The 12,461-nt window shown below is 36.8% G+C and overlaps 1 protein-coding gene across 1 annotated transcript; it reads left to right on the forward strand.

Moving 5' to 3' along the window:
- Positions 1–566: 566 nt before the first annotated feature.
- LOC121405991 (protein-glutamine gamma-glutamyltransferase K-like) lies at positions 567–9,777 on the forward strand. Its single transcript, XM_041596986.1, has 10 exons — positions 567–726; positions 1,005–1,602; positions 2,149–2,477; positions 3,081–3,153; positions 3,827–4,014; positions 4,376–4,488; positions 5,237–5,348; positions 7,188–7,345; positions 7,889–8,082; positions 9,343–9,777. Exons 1-10 carry the CDS (start codon positions 585–587, stop codon positions 9,482–9,484), a joined length of 2,049 nt encoding a protein of 682 aa, XP_041452920.1. The 5' UTR covers positions 567–584; the 3' UTR covers positions 9,485–9,777.
- The last annotated feature ends 2,684 nt before the right edge of the window (positions 9,778–12,461 follow it).

The following is a 12,461-nucleotide window of genomic DNA, read 5'->3' on the forward strand; positions in this document are numbered from 1 at the left end:
CTATCATTATTATAAATATCGTCATCATCACCATCATCAACATCATCAACAACACCACAATTAAGAAAAAAAAGGGATGGTTTATCAGTCTTAGGATATTTGTCTTGGAATTTCACCTTCTGAGTTATTGTTGCTTTAAATTCATGGTGTACCGCGAAGAATGTGTTTTTATTCTCTCTCTGCCATTGGAACCTAAAATGATATTGCATATTAAAAAATTCATGATAACGGCTGCAATGAGCTCAGGGGCCCGTTGCAGAAAGAGCTGCGTTTAAACGCAAGTCAAAAAATCAATCGCAAGTCAAAAATGCGCGCTGTTGATTGGTTGAAAATCAAGTTGCGCATGATTTTTAGAGTTGCGTTTGATTGCAACTCTTTCTGCAACGGGCCCCTGTTATCGGAAGCACAGTTGATTGTCTCTTGCTTACCTTTATTTTCTTCATATCTTTGATTCGCTCTCTACTATTAAAATCTAAAATGATATTTCATAATCTAAAAAATGCTAATCATAGACTACAATTATGAATGACTGTTGCTAACTGTTTTCTTTGGATATCTAGTCAAGTTCTAATGGCTCCTTGCACATGACGGATGAGTATGAATATGACGATAAAACCGGTCGAGAACTCATCGTCCGGAGGGGCCAGGAGTTTAAGATAGACATCAACCTGAGCAGACCATTTAAACAAAACAAGGAACGCATTGTCCTCCAGCTAACAGCTTCAGGTAAACATTAATCTACAGTCCATTATCAGAGTCTTTCTTTCTTTCCCTTTTTCTTATGCGTCTCCCCTTTTTCGTATATTGATCAGTGTAAAATAGAATTTTTGATCATGTGAAATATGGAAAGTTCGCAAAGGCAGAGCGAGTGCTCTGTGGTTCGAGCCAAATAACAATTTGATAACTCTTAGCTGTTCGATCAGTATTAGTATGGTGTTTCTCCTATCCAGTGCTGAATTATAGAACCGATATAAATAATCATGATCGTGGTTGTTTTCTTGCAGCCAAGTGTCCAAGACCAACGGACGGTACCGTCATAAATCTGGACATCAACGGCACGTACAAAGAAGGGAATTGGAGCGCTAAGATTGAATCCTCCGAAGACAAATCCATCAAGGTCACGGTGAACAGCGCCCCCAATGCTATAGTCGGCACTTACAAGGTCACTGTCAAAGTCGAAAATATCGCCAATGGAATGGAGACGGTGTTCCCTCAAGCGAGAAAGGTCTGGGTTCTCTTCAACCCATGGTGCAAACAAGATGTAGTGTACATGGAAGATAAGGCCGAACGAGATGAGTACGTCTTGGCTGACACGGGACGAATCTGGAGAGGCAGTGAGCGGAACAACCGACCTAAACCCTGGGTCTTTGGCCAGTTTGACCTGGACGTTCACCGGGTGGTCTTTGAGCTCTTGGAGGCGCACGTAAAACCGAAGGACAGGCGCAGCGCTGTCAAGGTCTCAAGATGGTTCACTTACATCATCAATGAGTTTGTCCTGGTGGGCAACTGGAGTGGGAACTACGAAGGGGGGACTAGACCAACGACATGGATAGGAAGCGTGAAGATTATCGAAGAGTATGGAACCACCAAGAAGCCTGTCAAGTAAGCTACATGTGTCTTGTGGCTTTATTATTATTCAATTTTATGGCCCTATTTTGTGCTCCGGTGAACGGCAACGGAGACATGGATTTTTCGACCAATAGATTTCAAGATTTTAAACAAGCTTTTATCGTAATATTTTGAAATATTGTATACCTAATAAAATTGAAGGACTTACCAATAGATTGAAATATCCTTATACTAACTGACCTAAACGCTTGACTTAATACATGCCAAGTTTGGGGCTCGATTCCCAGAAGGGCACTATGTCACCTGAAGTGACTTTTTTTTTTATTATCATTTATATACTGCTACTTGAGACACCAAATAAGGGATGAATAAACAAGTTGTATTTCTTCCCTGACACACTGCCTGCTAATTATGACATTCTATCAACATTGCTGTTTTATTAACATGATTAATGAACGGAAAATAATGTTTTAGGCATTATTGATACGACCCTGTGCATGTGTATCTTTAAAAAAAAAAGAAAAGATCAAATGAAGTGGTGCTGATAGTGCAAATTCTGTTTTTATGCCCCGTTTGCAGATTCGGCCAGTGTTGGGTGTTCTCAGGAGTTCTGACCACCTTCCTCCGCTGTGTTGGGATACCAACTCGTAGCGTCACAAACTTTGACTCGGCTCATGACACTGAACTCAACATGACTATCGACAACTACCAAGACGCCGAAGGCACTGAACTGAGTTCTTCATTTTTCGCCTACATGGGAGGTGAAAAGGACAGGGAGAGGTCAACGGCAGATTCTATCTGGAATTTCCACGTTTGGAACGAGTCGTGGATGACGAGGAAAGACCTCCATGGCAGTGACTTTGATGGCTGGCAGGCTGTCGATTCAACCCCGCAGGAACTAAGCGAAGGTAGGCCTTGACTTTGTGATACCCTGGTAATTGTACACATAGGACTTTGTAGCTGAGTCGTAGGGGGCTGTAGACCTCATAATCACGATAGTAGCAGAAATACACAAGATTATTTTACTTTGTTTTACATTAAACTTGCAATTTTACGTTGTAATGTTATATATATATCCCTGCATGAATATGTTTGGCTTGTTAAATAATTGTGTCGTCTGTTTTCAAAAACGTAAACATCATGTAAATTTAGGATATTTTCTTTGTAAAATTACTAGTATTTTTAAAAATGCAGATTAGAGGTTATTGTCTAATGATGGTGGACCGGAACAGCACGCCGTCTTGAGATTCGGACCGGAAGGAAACTAATTGCAAATATGTGTATGTCTTTTGTTCCAGAGACCAGTAAGACACTGCATTTCTTATTCACTGATTTTCGGAAAAGGCTGCTTTGTTATGAAGGGCGTTTTACACAAGATCATCAGGTTATAGAAACAGTTCATAATTTCAGAGTTATATCTTTATTCACATTTTTTTTCTAGGATTTGTCATTTATCTTTCCCTGATGCCAATGTTATTTTTTATCAAATAATAATCATATTTTTTTCTCAGGTAAATACCAGTGTGGCCCTGCTCCTCTGAATGCGGTCAAACGTGGAATCGTCAACGTAGGATATGATGCAGGGTACGTAAAAGTATATATATATTTTTTTTTCTTATAAACTTTAAATAAAGTGAATGTTTAAAGAATAGGTAAGCACTTTGTATTCATATTGTACTAGATTACTTGATAAGACCATCTATTCCTCTTTTAAAAGAACCGATATAGGCCTACAATCATAACAATGAGATTGTAGTGAGATTTTTTCACTACAGCACAGAATCATTTCTCTCACACAGCAAATTAATTGAGAAAGCTTGTCAAATTGCAATTAAAACAAAGCTGGGAGGTCTTTGTCGATAGTTGGTGTTTTCGAAGCTGAGGAACTATTACAAATATGTAGTTTGCCCATATTCGAGGACAAAGCTGCTGTTTCATTTCATCGATCATCGACAAAGCATTGCCTGGAGGGTATTTGACAATTGATAATTTACGTTCCAGGAAGCGTTTGCGTAATTGTTATGAAAACCCTTACTACTACAAATTCATTTGCAAATTAGGCCTATTTGATACGCGATTAGTATTTAGTTGCAATGATAAAAAGCCCAAGCGTTAATGGTGATATTACTATTTGTCCTGGGTAGCGCCCTCCGCGGAGGGAGGGCGCTATGAGATTATGACGTCATAATTATGCAAAATGTCTGCTGACCGGGTACCCGTGCAATGTCTTTTTTTTCTCTCTCTCTCTCTCTTCAAGATTTGTCTTCGGCGAAGTGAATGCAGACAGAGTAACCTGGCTAGTTGAAGCTTACCCTAATCACCGTGAAGGATTGAAATACACACAACTGTCTTGTCAGAAAGACAGCGCCGGTCACGTGATCAGTACTAAGCAAGTAGGATCTAAAGAAAGGAATGACGTCACTCTCCTTTATAAATTCAAAGAAGGTAAGTGACTTTAACCGTTTCCATGCAAAAGGCAATCCAGCCGCGGAAAAGGAGGAACGAAAGTTTGAGTGAAATTGAAAAGAGAGATATAAAATTATGGCTGTTTGAAAAATGCAATCTCTGTTTGGAATACTTAACGATCCTGTCAACCCTTTAAAGCTGTAAATTGTTTTATGAATGTGCTGGACAGAAGGACAATCATTTTCAATAATGATTTAATTCAAATTAAGCCTACATTCTCCATACATATCACAAAAATCGTTCCTAATTAATAACTCCACATCTTTCCAGTAACTTTATTTTCTCTGTAATATCAGCAGTAAGTTTGATCAATCGCATGACCGCTTTACTCTTCATTTAGGCAGTCCTGAAGAACGTGCTGCGGTCGAAGAAGCGGTCAGCAAGGGCATTAATCGCGGGCTGTATGATGCAGACGGCATACCAGATGAGATATCGGTGAACGTGCAATGCAAGGTATTCATGGATGGCCAAGATGCACTATATAATAAGTGTTCAAAATGGGAAGGAATTGCGTTGGATACCTAGATTTACAATATACATTATACAATCCCTCCGCCATCTTAGACATGTTAGAGGCTTAAGCCGTTGCCGCAAGCGTCGGTTATCTGCAGCTGGCGCATCTCTGTAATCTCTGTAAATCTCCGTAAATCAAGTTTGATTTACGCGTATTACTATATCCTCTGAGGGAGGGCGCTATGCGATTAGGGTGTGTAAGGTCTATTAAGGTAGACAGCACAGTGTTTTTACCTAAATGATTTTGTTGGACCAGAACCGAAAGATGTATTCATAAAAACCAATTATTTTTATTTTTTGCTGTTATCTTAAATGATTATGTTGGACTCAAAACCGAAAGACGTCACCAAAAAAAAATGTTTTGCCGGACTTTTGTCTCGCTTGTAAAATAGAAAACAAAGATTTTTTTCTGTTATGGTATTATTTTTAACGTCAAAGGTATTAGGAACCAAGACATTTTTTGCCCATATAGATCCAAAATGCGTCTATCACGATTCGTAGAGCAACGTTTATATTGCATCTTATTGGAAAATGGTGTTATATCTCCGATAGTTCATTTCTTTGTTGATTTTTTTCTTTTCATCTGAATATTTGTTAATCAATTAATTAATTCATTTATCTATTCATACATTCATTCATTTGTTATTCATTTATTTATTTATTTCTTTGCTTATTATTTCCGAATTAGGATGACCTTTGGATTGGTGATTCTTTCAGCGTCACTATCGAGACGAAAAATGATAGTGACTACGCGAAGGATATTCACATCAAGACGATCGTCAGCAGCGTCCTTTACACAGGTTAGGTAATCCCACTCACGAATCCCACCACGATTCAAACGTGTCGTACTTAATCGTAGTGATCGTATCAGATTGTATCTGATCAATCCATAGCAATCAGTTCGTAGTTCCTTTCTGCGCATGATCAGAGGAAGGTCATTTGTACTAAAGTGACATGGTGCTTTAAAATCTAATGAGATAAGCACCAACTTTGAAGTCTTGATTATTCATATAATTATTCTTTTGAATTGTCGTTTTCATTTACATCCACAAAAAACAATGCTTCCATTAACGACTGGTATTTCACATTTTGCAAAGTACATTGTGCAACATGCTAAGATATGCATTCAAAGAAGGGATGCAACAAATGCCTTCATTAAGTGTTCATTGGTGTGCTATTCCAGTCACCTGGTCTATTTAATTTCTTCATCCTGCTATGTAAGGCAAGCTTACGTAATACCTTGCTTTGAAATCTGCCTATCATGATGAAAGAAATGAAAGGTCATTTGACCTTCATTGTCCATGAAGTAACTACGAACTAGTCTATTGATAGCATGGTCAGTTCCCCCATGTCTGCGCTGTCGCCCAAGTCTGCGCACCGGCGTATCTGCGCGATTCTACGCAACGAGCACGAACTTTACACATGCAATAAATAAACAGGTTTTCATGAAAAAATCCGATTCAAAATGGTGGGAAAATAATGAATTCAAGTCATTTCATATGACGACCTCAAAATGCAGCATTTGTCATCAAAATCCCCAAATCGTGTGCAAAGTGAATGAGTGCGCAGACACGGGGTACCATTTTTTTTTTCAATCTGAAAATGACTGCCCGAGGTTTTTTCAAGAACGAAAACCCTACATTTTCTTTCATTTTTAATGAGAAATTTAGTACACTTACTCTTAATGATATAAGGAACACTATAACCAAAAGATTTTGTGAAATAAGAAGAAATTAATTTCAAATCTTAACTCAAATTGTTAGGTGCGCAGACTTGGGGCCCACCTTCATAGAACATTTTTAAATGGTTTACATATTTTTGTGATCAGTTACGAAATGCCAATCATGGCTTTCGTGAAGGATCGCACGATAGTGTGCATGAGGCATAAGGTCAACCCACAGTCATAATTCCCACCACGATTGAAACCATGGGCTCTGTAACACAAAGGTTTGCGATGAATTGCAAATATGAAAGGACCGCACTGATTGGTCCCTGGTCAGTATTTTAAACATAATGCGCTAGTAACACTGATATTGATTGGTCAGTCGATTTAGCGATTGATCGCTAATCTTTGTGTTAAGGAGCCGGTCTTAAATGTAGAGTAAACGTACTGATCTGTTAGGTGGTTCAAAGTTATCGAGAAGAGTACAACCCCTCCCCCTCCACACCCCCTGATTCTTTCAGTCTTCGTAGTTTTCACTTTACGAGCTTACATCGCCTGGTGGGTGTTTCATAAAGCTGTTCTTAAGTTAAGAGCGACTTTAAGAACGACTGGTGATCCTTTCTCGTGGTAAATATGCACCATTCAATGTTCATTGGTGATAGCTTAGCGCATAAGAAAGGTTCACCAGTAGTTCTTGAAGTTGCTCTTATCTTATGAACAGCTTTATGAAACACCCTCCAGGATTTGAAGAAAAAAAATATATTGGATCAATTTTGTTTTTGTTCCAAAACATCAGCTAAAAAAACGATTTTGTAGATTGTTGGCAAGAACGATATAGTCTTGAAGGTGGTTAAGTTCTATTTGAATTACATATGTTCAAATGATGTCAATATCACGTTAGTATGATTGTATTCCTATTCATCTTTACCAACTCCCTAAAATCTCATCCTCCCCCTCTCCGTCTCTCTCCCTCTAGGTTTACCAAAAGCTACGATCAAAACGGAGGAAACGGGTTATTTTGAGCTGGGCAGCAAACAGAGCAAGCTCAATGAAGTCCTTGTCGACTACGAGGATTATGGCAGCAAGCTAGATGACGAGGGGATGTTCCTCGTTTTTGTCATTGCAAAAGTCAAGGTTTGTTGTTTGTTTATGGGGATTTTTTTGTTATTTCCCCATTTTTACCGTTCCATTTTGCAGAAAATTAGCAAAAAATATGACTATTATGATTATAGCATTGAGCATTTCCGCCAATTCTCCGCATTCCGTACCGTTTCCGTAACCTGGCTTCGCGGAAGAGAATCGCAAGAACCCCCTTTTCTGAACCAAAATTATTTCCATTCTGTTCAACACCTACTACCTGTATAATAAATCAAACAATATTTTGTATTTGCCTGTAATAGACAATGCTTCCATAGTTATTCTTTGAAGGTGTCAGTGCCTTTCTAGACAAACGGGCGAACATTATCCTTTTGATGGTGCCAAATTAACGAATGAAATAGTTTTTGATTGTGTTTTGCTTCATTTCCGCTTATTTTTCTGCTGATGGAGGGGGGGGGGGCATTAATCATTAAATATTCGCAAATTCAATGTTTATTGGGTGTAATGGTAATCCGCTGTAAACAGACTTGTATGACTGGCTTTCTACATTCTTTGTCATTTCTGTGTTTTACCGTGTAGGGAAGCACGAGACCGATCACCAGGCGCGAAAACATTCGGCTGAAACAACCTGACCTTGATGTGACAGCGGAAGTTGACGGGTCAAAGGTCGCTCTCACGGCCGAGTTCAAGAACCCATTGAATAAAACCCTCAAGGATTGCGAGTTCTCCGTCGAAGCCCCGAAGCTTGTGAAACCATTCAAGGTCAAAAGAGAGTGAGTAGGCCTATAGCAAAAATTGACTAATGCGAAATAAGCATCATTGATGTGCGTCCTAGCCTATGCCTGAAAGACACCAAGGTCAAGGACAATTAAGGTCAAGGATTAGAGGATTAGGATCAAGTAGTAGTAGTAGTAGGAGGAGGAGAAGGGGGAGTAGTAGTAGGAGTAGTAGTAGTAGTAGTAGTAGTAGTAGTAGTAGTAGTAGTAGTAGTAGTAGTAGTAGTAGTAGGTAGTAGTAGTAGTAGTAGTAGTAGTAGTAGTAGTAGTAGAGTATAGTAGGTAGTAGGTAAGGGTAGTAGAAGTAGGAGGAGGAGGAGTAGGAGGAGTAGTAGTAGTAGTAGTAGTAGTAGTAGTAGTAGTAGTAGTAGTAGTAGTAGTAGTAGTAGTAGTAGTAGTAGGAGGAGGAGTAGGAGTAGGAGTAGGAGGAGGAGTAGTAGTAGTAGTAGTAGTAGTAGTAGTAGTAGGAGGAGTAGTAGTAGGAGTAGGAGGAGTAGTAGTAGGAGTAGTAGTAGTAGTAGGAGTAGAGTAGTAGTAGTAGTAGTAGTAGGTAGTAGTAGTAGTAGGTAGGAGTAGGAGTAGTAGTAGTAGTAGGAGGAGGAGGAGTAGTAGTAGGAGTAGTAGGAGTAGTAGTAGTAGTAGTAGTAGTAGTAGTAGGAGTAGTAGTAGTAGTAGGAGTAGTAGTAGTAGTAGGAGTAGGAGTAGTAGTAGTAGTAGTAGGTAGTAGTAGTAGGAGTAGTAGTAGTAGTAGTAGTAGTAGGAGTAGTAGTAGTAGTAGTAGGAGTAGTAGTAGTAGTGAGTAGTAGTAGTAGTAGTAGTAGTAGTAGTGTAGTAGTAGTAGTAGTAGTAGTAGTAGTAGTAGTAGTAGTAGTAGTAGTAGTAGTAGTAGTAGTAGTAGTAGTAGTAGTAGTAGTAGTAGTAGTAGTAGTAGTTAGTAGTAGTAGTAGTAGTAGTAGTAGATAGTAAGAAGGAGGAGGAGGAGGAGAAGAAGAATGGTGTGGTGTGGTATAGTTATGATAGTCATGATAGTAGCAGCAGCAGTAGAGGTGGTAGACGAAATGTGAACTGATGGATAGTTATCGTAGAAATACATGTAGCAGCGATATTAGTCAAATCAGAACTACGAGAATCAGCAGCAGAAGCAATAGCAGCAACTCTGATAAATATGTAGAGTTTCAATATTACTACTTTTCTTTCTTTCAATAATTACTTAAATTTGGTAATATTTGTCATTCGTGTTTGTCTTTTTTAATCCAGGGATATTGGACCTAAAGAGAGTATAACGTTCAAGTACTCATTCCCAGCTCGAACAACCGGACGGAAGACCGTGGTCGTCGAGCTCGATACCCATCTCCTTAAGGACATCGATGGCGAAGTCGATGTTGAAGTTAAACCCTAAGTAGCCGAATGGTTGAACGTGTTCGTGAATGCCATTGCCGATAAGCCGTACCTATTTCAATATGGGATGTTTTCCTGGTGGTAATGTGCATATGCAAGTTCCTCTGATCAGTTACCATCTGAAAGGTAGTTGGGCTACCCAAGGGTAGAAAAAGCAAAGATTTTGTTTGTAATCACTGTAATATTTAGAGAATCTTTGTTATTTTATACATTCTATATTATCTATTCATTAAAGGACAAGTCCACCTCAACAAAAAGTTTATTTGAATAAAAAGAAAAAATCCAAACATAACCCTGAAAATTTCATCAAAATTGGATGTAAAATAAGAAAGATATAACAACAGTTATGCACATCTTGGTCGGTATGCAAATTAGGAGACTGATGACGTCATCCACTCACAATTTCTTTTGTATTTTAGTACATGAAATATGACATATTCGAATTTTCTCATCATTATAAAGTGATACAACGATTAATTCCTCCCTGAACGTGTGGAATTAGCATTGTTTAATACTATATGGTTCAATCAAGTTGGTCCTTGCTGTGAAATCTGAAAGAGATGAAATATTGTATAATTCAAACGATAACAAATAAAAGAAATAGTGAATGAAGGACATCATCGACAATCTCATTTTCATGTCACTGTTTTGTGACAATTAAGCGAAATTTTAAAATAACTTTATTTTACACTCGATTCCTATGAAATCTTCAGTGTTATGCTAGTTCGATTTTGTTTTTCTATTTATTCAAATCAGTAGTTGTCTGGGGTTGACTTGACCTTTAAGGAAAAAGATGCCCATGAAAATGTAAATCATGGTATAATTGGCAACAAAACTTTGACTTATTGAAATCTTTTATACACGTTTTATACATCATGTATAATGCGATAGGGTATGATCCGCCATTTAATCTCCAGATTTCAACGACTCACAACAAACGTAAAATATGAATTTGGAGTTTGGTCTTACAATGAAACAAATAAAAATGATGATGATATTGATTTTTTAAAAATCCGTCCGTTTTATTCATTATTAATATCACCTCAGCTTCCACTGACCATAGGCGTTTAACACTTCGGTTATTACATGTAATTAGAATATTTTGTATCAATTAAAATCCAATTATCGCAAGAAAAAATTCGTATATAATTTTTTTTCATTCAAAAGGTAATGACTTGGATAATGTATAGCAAACACATCAGTTTTGATCAACGAATGCTTATTGTGTGCCGTTGCCATCTGGGTACCTTGGTTTCGATTATCTTTTCGATATCTCCCATTATTGAAATATGAGTCAGCCTGTTAGAAAAATCATTCTAAATATGACCATTGTTTAAGAAAATTTGTTATCATTTCTTAAACCTTGTAATAATTCGGTTGCAACCATAGTAGGCAACAATTATGTGAATGTAGAATTGATAAAATATATGAACTGATGTTTTGGCTCATGGGAAGAGATGATGTTAGTATTGATATTATTATTGTTATATTGGTATTATATCTTTATTATTTTTATCATTATTATCATTATTTCATTATTATCATATTTATTATTATTGTTATTATTGTCATTGTTATTATTGTCATAAAGATGAACGTTATTGATATCAACACTGTTTAATTCATATCATCCTTCTTGCTATCATTGATGTTACTTTAATCATAATTTCGCATGCTACATGTTTTTTTTTTCTCTAGATGGTTTATTATTAATACAAAATGATTATCTCTTTGTTTGCCTTAAGATTGTTCTGCCCAATTTTTTTTACTGGATGTACATACCCGTAGAATATAAGTATAATGTCGCGTTTATTGACATGTAAATATGGATGTATCATATTATCTTTCATATGATTTATCTTCTTTTTAAAAGAAAATGTTTTCTAATCAAGTCTTTCACGTATATATTACAATCATTGTATGAAGCATTGCCGCTGACTATGGCATATAAGCATTATACTGTATATGGACATGTAATATCCGCCAAGTAATGTATATTCTCCAAGTTATGCGCCCAAGCTTCCTTTGATAAATTCTGGAAATGTGAAATCATGCCAAACGCAAAATAGAATAATTCAGCTATTTTGATTTTTGATGGATTGAGCTTCGACATCAAAGTCTGATTTATTTATTTATTCATTTTTATTTACCTATTTATTCATTTATTTATTTATTCACTTATTTGTTAATTAATTTATTAATTAATGTATTTATTTATTTATTTATTCATTCATTGATTCAATCAATTCAAAGAGCAAATGACAAGCATCATAAAATCTTGTGTTTCATGAAAGGCCTGTCTTATCTGATAATTTCTATAGTACCACTCGCTCTCCTCTTCTCCTCAATCAATCAAAAGTCAAGTAAAATTGTCAGTTAATTTATCACATGAAAAATGTTGGTGAGACCTTCCCCAGATGTTGAATTATACGAAGTTTTATGAAGTGTTCATATCATCTCCCCCCCCAAAAAAAAGAAAGTCAGCTTATGTGTTGAACATAATAACGGTAATGAAGCCCTAGGCACAAATTAATGAAAAATGGAAAATCACAGAAAAAAAAACAATAAAAGTTTGAGAAAATAATAAGAAAGTTATTAGCATTAAGATGATGAGATCAATGATGAGATGGACATCCTCAAATTGGCAATGCGGGCAGAAGTGTGATGTCACACTTTCCCGATTACGTTTTTAAATATTTCACTTAAATTTTTACTTTGATCAAGTTCATCCATAGATCATCGCTGTTGTTTCTTTTCATGTGAGGACATGTATAGCATATCATGGACAAAGTGTATGTACTATCATTTATGGAATGGGCAAAATAATATGTTTTAGGAAATATTTTCAGTGTACAAATGACATAAAAAATCAAAAATTCATATAGCCAGAATTATCATTTGCTGTATTTCCATCAAATTTTAACTGTTACCCAAATATATATATATATTTACTTCTTTGCTTTATCGTTAGGGTGAAA

The sequence above is a fragment of the Lytechinus variegatus genome, chromosome 19, assembly GCF_018143015.1.
Source record: "Lytechinus variegatus isolate NC3 chromosome 19, Lvar_3.0, whole genome shotgun sequence".
Taxonomy (NCBI): Eukaryota; Metazoa; Echinodermata; class Echinoidea; order Temnopleuroida; family Toxopneustidae; genus Lytechinus; species Lytechinus variegatus.